We start from the raw sequence: 15,670 nt of genomic DNA on the forward strand, positions 1-15,670 counted from the left end.
GTTTGAAACCATACTTAACTCTGTTTAGTTTTGCAAGTGTACTAGCAGTTTATCATAAGGTAATGCTGGGTATGTCAGTGAAATGTCAGACAGTTTGGAATAGCTCAAAAGAATTCCGTTGTATGGATCATTAGGAAAATTGCCAATACCATAATGCAATTATATAAAACTACGGTACAGCCATTTCGGCTGAGAGTCCTGGAAGACCTGCTCCTTGCCTTGTAGGCCTTTTTTGACCTGGTCTAGGAGGGCAGGGCCCTGACCGACTCCAGCTGCAAAAGCTGAGGCTGCTGAACAGACTCTTTGGGTATAGTTTAGCGGGGGTTGTTGGGGGCGGGGTTGTTGCTGTTATTTAAATCTTTGTTCTGTATCTTTATTTTAGATGTTATTTATGTGGAAATTATTTCAATTTAGTTGTGTACATTTTGATGTTTTATTTATTGTTTATGACCACTATTATGTTTGTAATTATTTATTTTTTCATGTTGTAAACTACATTGAGCATGATTTTAACTATGCAAAGGCAGCATACAAATAAAATATGTATGTATTGTGTGGTACTGTATGCAGTTCTGGTTCCTGTGCTTCAAAAATAATATTGTAGAGCTGGAAACTGTGTAGAAGAGGGCAGCTAAAATTCTTGAGGAGGTGGAGAGCCTTTCCTGCAAGAAAGGGGTGATACAGCTGAGAAAAATGCTACCAAGTGGGAATGTCATGATGGAGGTGTTACAAAATTATGGACAGGGAGGAGAAAGCCTTTATTTTACTAGCACCTAGTGGGGCTATCCAATGGAGCTGAATGGCAGGAGATTCAGGACAGAGAAAAGGCTGCTAGCTGTGATAGGCTGAAGGTCATGGGCAACTTGTCTCTTGAGTGCCAGTTTTTGGAGGCTGTTGCTCTCATTCTTTGTGGGGTTTCTAAAGGCATCTCGGCAGTGGCGTAGCGTGGGGGGTGCAGGGGGGGCCGGCCGCACCGGGCACAACATCCGGGGGGCGCGCTCGCACTCGCAGCTCTCTGCCCCTACCTGGCTCACTCACTCTCTCTCACTGCAGTGCTGGCTGTGCGAATCCGATCCGAGCCGCCGGGTCGCCGCCCACTGTGGAGGGGGTGGGTGCCAGGCGTGCGGTGCGGAGAGAGAGCGAGGGACTATCTGGGGGAGGGACAGTGCAGCGGCCGCCCAGCGCAGCGCTGAGCGCGGGAGAGAACCACACCAGACCAGACCAGGCAGCAGCAAGAAGAAGCTGGCAGCGGCGGCAGGTTAGGGGTTAGGGGGCGCAAATTACTTGCCTTGCCCCGGGTGCTGACAACCCACGCTACGCCGCTGGATCTCGGTGGTTCGCTGTTTAGAAAAGGATGTTGGTCTTGATCATCTCTGGTTGCTGTTACGCGTTTGAATGGGCTTTGCAACTTTTCTGCATAGTCCCAATATCACCTGTAGTGGGATGGCTTGTTTTTGTTTCTGAAACTTAATACCCAGTGTTGCTCAAGGTAATGAACAATTATATATATATTCTTGTCTAAAACATGCGTCGACCATCTTTCCATTAGATCAAGTGTTCACATGAAAAATGCATAACACAGTAGCCTTGGGATGCTTGTGTAGAAGGCGATTAACAAATTGAGAACAAATCATTAAATGACAGTGCTCATGGCCAAGTACTCCCTCAACAGGAAGCCCCCAGCAGATGTTCTTAAAGAGGCAGTGAAGTAGTTCCAGCAGCCTTCCCCAAATGGGTGCCCTCCAAATCTTTAGGATTACATCTCCCATCTGTCCTAGCCAGCATGACATTCTGGAGGGCAGCAGATTAACAAAGCCTGGGTTAGAGTATTGGGCTAGTCTCTAGAGATGTGGGTTCAAATCCCTTCTCACCCCTGAGGATGCCAGTCACTCAGCCCAGCCTGCCTCTGTAGGGTGGTTGTGACTTGTGGACAGTAAAACAGGAGAACCTGTATCTTTGGAAAGGTAGGATAAACTATAATAAATAATATGAAAATAAGTAGAATATTATTATAAATTCATGTCTTTGCTAGGTTCACAATTTACAGAACTTGAGATGTACGCTTAAGGAAAGATATTGGTGGAAAAACATTTAAGAAAGCAGAGAGTGTGCTGCACTAATTGATATTATGGAGATAATCAAAACTACACTTCTAATTGAAGCTGGTTGCGCAATGGTCTAATGCTGCACCCAGCAGGTTTTCAGGTGTGGTGCAAAAGTGGGGGTGGACTGAAGGCGACTGCCTCCCCTTAGCCAGGCTCTGATCTAACACTTAGTTTTCACTTGAGCAGAACAGGCCAGCTTTGAGAGCTGCTCTTGGAGCGTGCAGAGGAAAAAAATCTATTGATGATTCAAGACTCTATTTCAGACCTCTCAGGCAGCTGGGAAAGGCCTCTCTATTCCGAAGACTAGTTGGGGCTGAATTTTAGTGTCTTGCTATGCAGTAGTCAACAACCCCAGTGATGAGTGGCCCTATTAATTCTGTGTTGCGGACTGCTGAGGGATGTCCTTTGATTGCATAAGGCACCTCTGGCTTGGGGGCTGATGATGGCCCTCCAGGCTCTTCCAGCTGCCCCTCTGTGGGGGGCTCTCCCCAAGCCATACCCCTCACTGACCCAGGACTGCATCCTTTGCTGTGCTTGGAATGCCGTTGAACTGTGATAAAAAGCTTCTTCCTTGTCGGTGTGTTTATGTAAACACACATGCATATGAGTCTTGCATGGCTGGAATAACCTATAGCCACATAATCCATTGCATTGCTCACTTTTCCTCTGCCCCCATAATAATAATAATAGTAGTAGTAGTAATAGTAATAATAATAATAATAATAATAATAATAATAATAATAATAATAAATTATTTATACCCCGCCCACTCTGGGCAGCTTCCAGCAAAATACAGTGGTACCTCGGGTTACATACGCTTCAGGTTACGGACGCCGCTAACCCAGAAATAGTACCTTGGCTTAAGAACTTTGCTTCAGGATGAGAACAGAAATTGTGCTCCGGCGGCATGGCGGCAGCGGGAGGCCCCATTAGCTAAAGTGGTGTTTCAGGTTAAGAAAGGACCTCCGGAACGAATTAAGTACTTAACCCAAGGTACCACTGTATTAAAATACGGTAGTCCATCAAACATTAAAAGCTGCCTTCAGATGTCTTCTAAAAGTCTGGTAGTTGTTTTTCTCTTTGACATCTGGTGGGAGGGCATTCCACAGGGTGGGCACCACTACCGAGAAGGCCCTCTGCCTGGTTCCGTGTAACTTGGCTTCTCGCAGGGAGGGAACTGCCAGAAGGCCCTCGGTGCTGGACCTCAGTGTCCGGGCAGAACGATGGGGGTGGAGACGCTCCTTCAGGTATACTGGACCGAGGCCGTTTAGGGATTTAAAGGTCAGCACCAACACTTGGAATTGTGCTCGGAAACGTACTGGGAACCAATGTAGATCTTTCAAGACCGGTGTTATGTGGTCTTGGCGGCCGCCCCCAGTCACCAGTCTAGCTGCCACATTCTGTTCCTTATGCAGCTCTTAGTTTAAAAAAGCTTCCCTAACTCAGACCTCAAGGGTAGAATCTGGTTCTCAGGGGTTCTTCCAAGTTTTGCTACTGGAGACTGTTTTAACTGATGGCACTCCTGGTTAATCTTGTGTCCCCTGCATGTCAGGTGTGTGTGCATGCAGGGGACCCAACTAGGACTCCTTCCCATTCCTTAGGCCTGCTTTGCCTCTGGCACTAACTTGGCCTCTTTGGACAGCCAACAGAAATGAGTGGCTTCCAGCTGCACTGGAAATCAGGGTGGTCAGCTGTGGCTTATTCAGTTCAATTTGTTGTTGGTGCAGGTAATTCCAGGATCACCTGTGAATTCTTCCTCAGGTACTTTGCTGGATATGAGAGAGTGAGTCTGGGGCATCATGTGCTTGGTGAGAATGGCAAACTGCTTTCAGCGTTCCCTGGGTGAGGTGACTTGTTTTCTCCAAAAGAAGTGGCAATGTGGGTCAAGGCCCATATTTCCTTGATTCTTATCTTGTGCCAGCGTTTATTTTTTATCTTTGACTCTTCCTTGAAACGAATGAGCTTGAAGGGATTGTCATCTCGGCATTGCTGAGCATGTAAACAAGCCCTCTGCATTCTGCTTGAGTAGCAGTCTGAACGGATTGGGGCTTATTCATGAGCTTTATATATGCTGCTTCCAAACTATTGTGACAGCAGAGGCCTCTCTCTGTGTTGCACTGGATTTTGAAAGCTGAAAAGGTTATTGCTGGCTTAAGGGGGTATTTACATAGATCTACGTTAGCATTTTAATACAGGCCTTGGAGTTTTGTGCCTTCATTCAGTTTTGCCTTTTCATCGTAGCCATGGCAGATGCAGGCATTGTTGTAGTGCTTGTTTACCTGCCACTCACCCCAATCAAAGGGAACTGAGAAGTTCAAATATCTCCTCTGAAAGAATTTGCCAGGTGGATGAAGATATACCTTTTTACTTGCTCTACTAGATTGGTTTACCCTTCTGGTGGTGTGTAGATGAGCTGATAGTAAAGATCACTGAGGAAATGTATGTAAAATGCTTGAAACACTAAAAAAAGGGAAGGAAGGAAGGAAGGAAGGACTACATTTTTGCCCAGTTCACACATCACAGTAAACCATGGTCTTTGGTAAGCTACAGTTTACTGTGAAGGAACAGCACGATGGTGCGTGCTGCTCATCTATGCCCGCTTTGGTCCCCCCTTTCCCAATCTGAGTGTTTTAGAGTTGCATGTAAATCAGTACTTGTGGTTACCAAGGTTTGTTTTTTGCTCGTGGTTCGTTTGGGAGGATTGCACATAATGGAAAGCCAGCTGCTCTGGGGTTTATTTCTGAGCTTGGGACTTGGGAGAAGCAAAGAGGGTGTGACTTCATGCTGCCTGTTCCCTGTAAGCCATAGTTTATTTCAGACCATGGCTTACTGTGATGTGTGAATGAGACCAAATTACTACTGTTTAGTTACCGCCTCCCTGACAACAGTGAGCATGTGGAATGCAGTTTCTCATTCTGATGATGCAATTCCTTTCTGAGATTTCCATCTTCTCTGCTTTGCCTTGTAGCAAAGGTTGCCTGCCCTACATTGGCCTCTGCATTTTATTGCTGGCTTGGCATCTGTGCTCAGGACCACTCTGCAGCCCTGTGCTCTCTGCTGCTTATGCAATTGCCTCGCTTCTGATGCTGTTAAGCTGCCATTTAGAACGGCAGCAGCTGAAAAGGGCTTCTAACAAGCTGGCGGTATGTTTGGGTCGTAGAGAGTTTTATTTACTACACATTAGAATTTTCTTCTTCTCACACTGAGACTTAAAGAGCTGAAGTTGTCACAGGGTGGACAATGCTTGGAATTGCCTTTTTCACCGTGAAATAATTGAGGAGGCAGCACAGAGAGCAGTAAAATGGTTCTGTGACATTCTCTAGTTGTATAACCTTCTGAAACAAGGGGCGGTTCAGATCCCTCTTGCTCAAAACTGTAAGATAAGGGCCGCAAGCACATGTTTGCTGTTTCTGATTTCTGCTGTGATCTTGCTATGCAGCAATATTGAGGGGTTCTGAAGAACTTCTGCTTTTCAACAAGGACTTGAAAGATCAGTACCACTGACTCTGCTTGCTGACCTATATGCATTTAAATGCATCCTCCCCTCTGGTATAAACAGTGGTGGGGCCCTCCCCTTATACTGCTTGGATTTCTCCCCAAAACGACTGCCAGCTTCAGGCAGATTTTTCACTGGACCCCATCAGAGGTAGAAATATTTAAATTCCTTCTCCACAGATTCCCTCTGGTTTTTATTAATATTACACAATAGTAAACACACACACACACACACAAACAGAGAGAGAGAGAGAGAAAGAGAGGGAGAGAGAGAGAGAGAGAGAGAGAGAGAGAGAGAGAGAGAGAGAGAATTAATGAAGGATAGAATGATGTTGGATAGTAATTAAGGGGTTTCCAGCTGTAATGCTTTAAGAGAATATGAAAAAAGGGTTATAAATGGGTTAAAATTTAATGGTAAGGTTTTGCTGAACCAATAATTTGAAGTGGAATACAAAGGAGGTCCGGGAATACATTAAAGGAAAATAAGTGATAGAAAATATGTGTCTTTTTTTTAAAACTGTCTTTATTTTGTATTTTTCTTTTTTCTTTTTTACTGTATTATTTAAAAAAAACCTTAATAAATATTTTATGGAAAAAAGAGAGAGAGAGAGAGAGAGAGAGTGTTAAATGGAACTTTGCACCTAACATGAAGTTGCATTAAACATCACTGTAGTTTGGCCCTGACCTCTAATTCTCCAGAAATGTGTTAACTTTATACATGTTGTTTCTAGTGGTGGTGTTAATTGCAGTGGTACCTCGCAAGACGAATGCCTCGCAAGACGGAAAACTCGCAAAACGAAAGGGTTTTTGGTTTTTTGAGTTGCTTCGCAAGACAATTTTCCCTATGGGCTTGCTTCGCAAGACGGAAACGTCTTGCAAGTTTGTTTCCTTTTTCTTAAAACCGCTAATACAGTTGCGACTTGACTTCGAGGAGCAACTCATAGCACGCGGTGTGGTAGCCTTTTTTGAGGTTTTTGAAGACTCTGGTGATTTTTGAAGCTTTTCCAAAACTTTTCCGAAACCGTGCTTCGCAAGACGAAAAAAAACGCAAGACGAAAAAACTCGCGGAACGAATTAATTTCGTCTTGCGTGGCGCCACTGTATCCTACTTTTCCTCTAAGGAGCTCAAGGTAGCATACATAGTTCTCTTCCTCCCCATGTTATCCCCACAACAATCCTGTGATGTAGGTTGGGCTGAGAGTAAGTGACTGGCTCAAGATCACCTAGTGAGCTTCATGTCTTAAGTGGGGATTTGAACCCTGATCTCCCAGCCCCAGTACTAAGAACTGCACCATTTTGACTCTCTTAAATTATTCTGTTTTATCTCACAAATTATTCTGCTTTATCCCACAAATTTATTGGTGAATCAAATCAGGTTATAGGTCTGTATGACTACGTACTTTTAAAAAAAACCAAAACACCTCCAAGTCTCCAAAACCAGTGCTCTTCACAATACCACAAGCTATTTTACCTCCTGATAATAAAACCAAAGTGAGGTTTTGCAGCTCTGCTGTCTCTTGAAGCAGTAAGGATGTGTTAAAGCACTGGGGGGGAGTCTCTGGTATGTGATGTTGTGATCTCGATACTGGAGTGAGAAGCTTGGACAGGAAGGCGGGATGTCATGCTGTACTCTTTGTACCTGAAGGGACATTGCGTCTCTCTAACACAGGGATGGATTCTCTGTAATTGGTTTTGAAGTGGTCTGCCTGTCCACTCCCCCCCCCCCCCAGCTGCTTGCCACAGTCATCGTGATGACCCTTCTCTACTCCTGGTGAGTGTGAAGTTGAGCATGAAGGAGAGAAAGCTTCTTCTCCGGGTTGGAGCTGGGAAGGTGGTTGGGGTCTCTTCCCCCTCAGTCACCTTCTTCAAAGTCCCCCATTATATTCTTGTGGAGAAGCTGGTAAAATGTGGACTGATGAGGTATCTGTTAGGTGAATTTGTAGGTGGTTGACTGACAGAACCCAAAGAGTGCTCACTAACAGTTCCTTGTTATCCTGGAAAAAAGTGACAAGTGGGGTGCCACAGGGCCTGTTGTTGTTCAACATCTTTATAGACTACTTGGACAAAGGAATTGAGGGGATGTTGTATTCTGCCTTGGTCAGAGCACACTTTCAGTATAGTGGTACCTCGGGTTAAGAACTTAATTTGTTCCGGAGGTCCATTCTTAACCTGAAACTGTTCTTAACCTGAAGCACCATTTTAGCTAATGGGGCCTCCCGCTGCTGCCGCACGATTTCTGTTCTCATCCTGAAGCAAAGTTCTTAACCCGAGGTACTATTTCCTGGCTAAGTGGAGTCTGTAACCTGAAGCGTATGTAACCCGAGGTACCACTGTACTGTGTCCAGTTCTGGGCGCTACAGTTTAAGAAGGATATTGAGAAGCTGCAATGTGTGCAGAGGAGGGCAACCAAGGTGATCAAGGGTCTGGAAACTAAGCCTCATGAGCTACAGTTGAGGGAACTGGGTTTGTTTAGCCTTCATAAAGGACTGTCACATGGAAGATGGAACAGACTTCTTTTCTCTCCTGCTCCAGAGGCTAGGACTTGAACCAGTGGCTTCAAGTTACAGGAAAGAAGATTCTGACTAAACATCAGGAAGAACTTTCTGAAAGTAAGAGCTGTTCAACAGTGGAAAATATTCCCACAAGAGGTGGTGAACTCTCCTCCTTTGGAGTTTTTAAGGCAGAGGTTGGATGGTCATCTGTTATGTACGATCTAGTTGAGATTTCTGCATTGTGGGAAGGTTGAGCTAGATAACCCTTGGGGTCCCAATGCTACAGTTATATGATTCTATTATTGTGGTCAGATGTGTCACAAGAAGGCCTCTCCTCCTCCCAGAGGGGAGGGGTTGTGAGCGGGAGCAGCTTTCCGCTGGGGCAGGGAGGTGTGTACGGCTCCCTGCTCCTGATTGCTTCTGCTGCCACGCCCAAGCCTTCCAGCTGACCAATAGGCGGGGCTGGTGGGTGAGGCTAGCCGCATTTAAACAGCCGCGGCAGCGCTCAGCTCCCAGCCTGTTCCTGCTTTCTTCGGCTCTCCCTGCCTCCCTCCCTCCCTCTTAGGTCAGCTTCTTTTGCGTATTGACCTTGCTATGGACTTCGTTTGGTTGCCTTGGTTGCCCAAGGGGCCTGGTAGGACTTTTTTATCCATTTGGCAAATTGGCACCAGCCTCAGGTTTTTTCGCCTGCCTCGTAGCAATTTGTCACAACTTTCTGGTATTGGCGGTTAGGGATTGGAATGTGTGTGCTGTGTTGGAGGATTGGGTATGGGCCATCATCTACCCCTCCTCTTCTGGGTATTCCGCTAAAGGAATCCGGCGGTCGTGGATCCTGTCCGATGCCCTGCTGGTGGCAAGGGCCATGGCACGACCCCCGGTGACGTCATGGGGGAGCTTCCAGTTGTATTTGCATCAACAAGCTCCTCCCACTGGCTGTTAACCCTGATATGACTCCCGTGGAGTTTGGTATTGCTGTTTCATCCAATGCCAATATTGGTCACATGCTGTAACCAATAAAAGTTGTGGCCTAATTTTGCCCATTAACCTAAAATAATGTGTCTCTGTGTCTTATTATACTCCTATGCGGGTGGCGGGTCCTCGACTCACAACTGATGGTTGTTTGGTTAAAGGCTGGACACAGACGGAGAAATGGCAAGTGGCTTGGAGTAAATGCCACTTGGAGTGTGCAATGCCCAGTGCCTGATTCTCACTCTACCTTGGTTGCCTAGTTCCATTTCCAGATGATATACAGGAAGACTTGTGTGAATCTTTATGGTTTAGAAACGTATGCTGGGATGGTGCAATAGAATTTTCCATGCCAGATCAGTTGACCCTCATGGGGAGGGCACAAGTGCCACATTGTGTTGGCTGTGAAGTATTGATGAGGCGGGGGCAATGCAGAGAGAAACAATAAAGGGGAGGAGCTTTTCTCTCCCACGACAATGGCTGGGCCTCTTTAGAATTCTTCCTCCACCAATGTTTTGGGCTACAACTCCCATTAGACCCTGACAGTATGCCTGTATGAGAGAGTAGTTCAAAATTTCCAGGGGAAGACTGATCTAGTTTAAGTCTCTTGCCTTGGTGCCTAAGAAGTAGTCGTAGTTTCGTCTGCTAAGGAAGATTAATTTGGAGGTGCTATTTATTTCCTCCTTTCAGTTGGCTTGTTTGGCTGCCTGGATGCTTCTGAACAGTTTATGCTTGAAAGCTGTTATTTTCATGTGGAAAAAGCTGTTTGTTCAGCATACATCCAGCCAAGAAAGGACTGTTATTGTGTGGGTGTCTTTAAAATCGACCCAGAGGAAAATGGAAGCTGGGTATCATGTTTTGAAGTGCTGACAACAGATGTATATTTTAGAAAGCAATGTTTTGTATGGGCTTTTTCTGCTTCTGGAAAATATATTAATAAAATGAAGTATTAATAAAATAAAATGAGAATGTTGACAATAGATCTGTGGAGTCATTTTCCAGCTACAGAAACACCAGTGTCTTGGTGGAAATATTAGGGAGAGGCATAAAGATAGACTTGGAATGGAAGAAAGTTTAATTGGCTCCCCACACAGTGTTTCTCTGCAGCCCCATGAAAATGGGTGAGTGCATTGTCCCTGGAGCCAGGCTGACAGGGCTGGGGAACCTACTTGCCTCTTACATGGGGCTCCCAGAATGTTGCCCATCAGGAAATGTGGCCCTCTGGCTCAAAAAGTTTCCCCATGCCCTGATTTAAACTGATGTATTCTGAAGGCGGCCCCAAAGAAGGTGACAGTATGAATCATAACAAAATTCTTAAGCATATGAGCCAATAAAATTACAGTTAAACCAATCACTTTGCAAGATCTGGCAACAGACAGAGGGGCAGATCCCCCTGTCCAACCAACCAAGATCCAAATACACCTCCCAAAAATAGATGCATTCTTAAATGGCGGCAACTCTCAAAAATCCTCACTGCCACTAAGAGAGCACCAAACTGATCACACAGCTTGAGGCATGGCCACAGTGAAGGTGCTCTTCTACGTTCTCACCAAAGGTATCTCTGGCACTGTTGAAACGTGCAGTAAGAGCCTCCCTGGCTGATCTCGAAGGACAAGCAGACTCAAGGAGGAGATGGTGGGCCGGCATGTATCCTGGCTCCATCTAAGCCCTTTAGCATCATGGGGGGGGGGGTGTTTACAGTTACCCCACCTACTACCTCTGGAAGCCTTCCTGGTGATGCCAAAGGGGGCACTGATCTTTGGGGATGCTGAACACTATAAATTTAATCAGACTATAACTTGATTCTTGGCTAATTTGTCATGGATTTGATATCAGTAGCTGGAGCATCTGGGATGAAACTCTTCAAACCTCCTTGTTCTTTTTGCTACTGCCAGGAGGTGAAATGTTGCTACGCTGATTGTACTCAAACGCTGTTCTTTTGTGTGCAGTTACCTTTGCTATTAAGTTGCTGTTTTGTTGTTGTCAATATTTTTATTTATTTAATTTCTTTACCGCCCTTCCTCTGAGGATCACAGGGCAGTTTACAATATAAAAACACAAAAATGCACAACATAGTAACAAACAACCCTTCCCCCGCCACAGTATTAAGAAATTGTTCTTGCAGTTGCTGATTTTGTGATGCAGTCCTATTCTCTTTGTTGTAAGCAGCTTAGAGCGCGGGTGCTTTTCTGTGTGTGGAAAGGCAGCATAGAAAAATAAAGTGATGAGTAATGATGACAAAAGGGACGCAGGTGGCGCTGTGGGTAAAACCTCAGTGCCTAGGACTTGCCGATCGCACGGTCGGCGGTTCGAATCCCCGCGGTGGGGTGCGCTCCCGTTGCTCGGTCCCAGCGCCTGCCAACCTAGCAGTTCGAAAGCACCCCCGGGTGCAAGTAGATAAATAGGGACCACTTACCAGCGGGAAGGTAAACGGCGTTTCCGTGTGCTGCGCTGGCTCGCCAGATGCAGCTTGTCACGCTGGCCACGTGACCCGGAGGTGTCTGCGGACAGCGCTGGCTCCCGGCCTCTAGAGTGGGATGAGCGCACAACCCTAGAGTCTGGCAAGACTGGCCCGTACGGGCAGGGGTACCTGTACCTTTTTAATGATGACAAAGGCAGCAAGTGGGGCCTGCTTTATGCCACCGTGGCAGGAGCTGCCTTAGACAGGGGTTGTGGGAAGATAGATTATTTCTTGTTTTAATTTGTTTACCACTTGATTGTAATAAACCTTGTTGCTGTTTCTTAAGGCTTTGACTCACTGTATTTTGACTCACTGTATTTTTACAGGTTGCCACATCTCTTCCTGGCAACTTTTGCCAAATCTGCCTTCCTTTCCTCCATTCCATGGCAGTTGCTCCCTTCTTCTCTTCCCTGAACTGTGTATATTGTTGAGCCTGTAGACAGGCCTGACCTGAAGGTGGGGATTGGAGTATGTTAGGCTATACAGTGGTACCTCGGGTTAAATACTGAATTCGTTCCGGAGGTCTGTACTTAACCTGAAACTGTTCTTAACCTGAAGCACCACTTTTAGCTAATGGGGCCTCCTGCTGCCACCGCGCCGCCGGAGCCCGATTTCTGTTCTCATCCTGAAGCAAAGTTCTTAACCTGAAGCACTATTTCTGTAACCCGAGGTACCACTGTACTTCCATTCCACCTTTAGAACAGATGTGTGGATTGTTGTATGTCATATGTCTGTTTACTTCCAGCACAGTCTGCTGGGAACTTCCGTTGTATATTGCTTTTGCTATACTGCTGTTTGCTTGGACATGAAGGGAAGCAGACATGTTTTTTCTTTGTTCCTGATGCCGAATAAACGCCTGTAAATATGCTTACATATGCTTCTGTCCGCCACTTCTTTTGTGAAACGTTATTCACTCTGCTGATTAAAGCGTGCTCAGTCTCTGAAGGCTTTTGAGGCTCGAGTCACTGATAGATGCTGTTCCGAGAACCGGAGTTCGCCCAGCTGCTGGCTGGTGGCTGGAGCCAGCTGGGGGCCTGCCAAATGCCCCCGTCTCCCCGGACGCATCCCAACAGGGTAATGGTGGCTGACGTCAGAGAGGTGTTGCAGTTCCTAGCGGGAAGCAGAGTTTGGGGGTCCTCCTCTCTCATGAATGGTTGCAGGTTTCCCAAATTCCCCATCTTCCTTTCAGCTTTCCAATGGTTCCTGGGAGGTTGGGCTTGATGCAAAAATCTTCATTGAAAAAGAAGATTGAATATTTCTTAAGAAATATTGCAAAATTAATGAGTGCTAGAATGATGTGGTTTTAGAAATTAAGTGGAGTACAGCTGTAAAGATTAAGTTAAAAGAAAAGAAAAGTTGACAATTAGATAAAATTAAGGGTGAGGATTTGCTGAAAATAATATTTGAAATGGGAATGCAGAAAGGGGAGGTATGAGGAGGTCGGTGAAGTAAGTTTTAAGAAAATAAGGTTTTGAAATTATACTTGTTCTTTTTTTTTTGTTTGTTTGTATTGTTGTGTTTGATAAAATTTGTAAAACTTTAATAAATATTTTATTTAAAAAAAATCTTCATTGAAATGTAGGCTGGGGTTATGCTGTGAGCTAGATTTCAAAATCTGTATGTCTTGACCACTCAATTTCTGCGTTTGATCTGAATAATGTCTAACTAACGCTCCGAGGTGGCCTTGACACTGAGTGTAGATGACATTAGCATCTGGGTGTTTTTCTTTGTAGTTGAGTGTAGTAAGCCCTGCTGCATACTTGGCAGGATTGAGAGTGGACAAGGATTATGAACAGTGAGAGTATGTAGGCTGCTGGGGCCCTATTCCGAAGTGTTGTGTTCACCTCTGGTACAGCCACATCTGAAGCAGCTGTGGTGCAATGGTGCATCTCTTGTGGTGAGTCTCTGGCTGGCTGTGGTGATTTGAACTGGTGGTTTCTATTAGTCTGCACATGACAACAGCTCTTCAGTAAGAAGTTCTTATTTCAGTTGGAGGAGATGTGTAGGGGGTGCTGTAAGGCAAGTGTGGGCGTTCCTGTCTGTTGGCGCTTTGAGAAGGTAGCTTCCATCCAGGATAGGCTGCAGGTCCCTTAAGAGTACATAGGAAGCAACCTCATTACAGAGCCAAACCATTTATCTGTCTTGCTCTAAAACATCTAGCAGTGCCTCCCCCAGGTTTTGGCGCTACCTGGAGATATCAGGGATTGAACCTGTGATTTTATGTGTGCAAGGTAGGTGCTCTGCCACTGAACTATGGCCCTTCCCTTAGCCTTAGAACCTCCATGTTGTGAGCTATAGATGAAAGTGGAAGTGGTACCATTGTGTTGCCCTGGGGAGGTTGATATGCATGGAAATCCTCCATAGAATTGGAGAACTGTAGAGTTGGAAGTGGCCTCAATCATCATCTAGCCCAACCGCCTGCAATGCAGGAATTACAGCTAAAGAATCCCTAACAGATGACCACCCAACCAGTGTTTATACTGTAAACCTCCAAGGAAAGAGTCTACCACCTTCCAAGGGAGCCAATTTCACTGTCAAACAGCTCTTAACACCAGAAAGTTCTTCCTAATGTTTTGTTGGAATCTCCTTGTAATTTGAATCCATTGGTTCAGGGCCTATAATCTGGAGCATCATGGATTGAGCTATCTGCTAACCTGGATAAAAGGCTGGTATTAACAGAATTGAGGATGTTTTGGTTTTCTTTATTGCTGGTCAAAGCAATGGGAAGATGCTCAATAAAATCTCCTGGGCAGTTCATTAGGGGGAAAGAAAACTCTGGCAGACATTGTGAGTTACCAACTTAATGGCTTGGTGCCCTTCAGATGTAGGTAGACTATGTCCCACAACCTCTCACCATTGGTCTCCCCTTTCCTAGGGCTGATGGGAGGTGCAATTCAAACATTTGGAGGGCACCAGGTTGGGGAAGGCTGGTATAAACAAGACTACTGTACTGGGTTCCTGGTTCTTCCTGAGAGATGATGCTTCCATCACATCTTGTGCAGCAGATTGTTATAAACATGGTGCACTGTAGGAATGTTGATTGATTGTGGTTTGGCTGTAAAAGTTGTGGCTTGTGGAGTGAAATTAATCAGCGTCCTTTCACTGTGTTGTTGTATAAGTTTTGTTCCGAGGTAATATCAACCAGAGAAGTGCTAGGGGTTATTCTGTTGTGGAAGACCAAGCTTTTCCTCTATGTGTAGAAATCAGTTGCTGTCTGCTCCTTTCATCAGCAATGAAGCTGAGAAAGGAGGAATGCTTGTTCAAGACCACTTAGTGAGTTGGCAGAACCTTCCAAGTCCATGATGCCTGAGGTCCTGTCCATCTGTCCTTTACCGTATGCCAGCCTCCCCTAACCTGGTGCCCTCCAGATGTTTTGGTTAAAAACTTTGCCCTTCAGACTCTTTCTTTCTTTCTTTCTTTCTTTCTTTCTTTCTTTCTTTCTTTCTTTCTTTCTTTCTTTCCCCCCCTCTCTTTCCTGGCATGGCTTTGTGATTCAATTGCAGGGACTCTGCAGAACTGCCCACCTTCAGAGGATGCTACCCATTGCATTGCCGCATGAGTCATTGTTTTAGATGGCCAGGACTTCCAGAAGGCACACCCAGAACAGTGACTCATGCAGAAATAATATAGGGCAAACTACACTGAGCAGAGGTTGGTTCTTGTGCTCACATGCTCTAAAAACAATTCCTCTCCAGTGCGAGAGTTCCTCCAGTTTTAATTCAAGGATGAAAGTTATCTTGGTTGCCTAGATAGCCATATCTCCTTCCAGAGAGCTTGGATTGATTTTCTGCATGGATCTCCAAGGTCAGGGCTGCTTAGTTTCAACAGCAAAATTGTTTGCCCTCAGATTTCAGACAATCCTCTAAAATTGCTAGCTGAACTTTTGCACATCTTGTGTCCGCAGGTGGGTTTGCTATTGTTTTTCTGGTGAGAACCAGCAATGGAATGAAATGTGCCCTCAAACGAATGTATGTCAACAATGAACACGACCTACAAGTCTGCAAACGGGAAATTCAGATCATGGTAAGCCAAGGCAGGACTCAAAACTCTGGGAGTTCTTGCAGAATGTTTTGGATAGATACTATTGCATGGATTGGAAAGTTGGGCCTTCCTGTTTGACAGATCTAGGAGGGAAAGAAAACCACTCCTGT

General features: G+C 45.4%; 1 protein-coding gene across 9 annotated transcripts in view; it reads left to right on the top strand.

Annotated features, from left to right (window-relative positions):
- Window positions 1-15,670, top strand: part of AAK1 (AP2 associated kinase 1) — a 107,514-nt gene that overhangs the window by 14,698 nt on the left and 77,146 nt on the right. For all 9 annotated transcript variants that reach the window (XM_083514131.1, XM_083514133.1, XM_083514132.1 and 6 more), the window contains exon 3: window positions 15,424-15,542. In XM_083514131.1, coding sequence (XP_083370257.1) covers window positions 15,424-15,542 — 119 coding nt within the window. The remainder of the gene's footprint in view (window positions 1-15,423; window positions 15,543-15,670) is intronic.

This window comes from Podarcis liolepis (assembly GCF_965112155.1).
Source record: "Podarcis liolepis genome assembly, chromosome: 7".
Taxonomy (NCBI): Eukaryota; Metazoa; Chordata; class Lepidosauria; order Squamata; family Lacertidae; genus Podarcis; species Podarcis liolepis.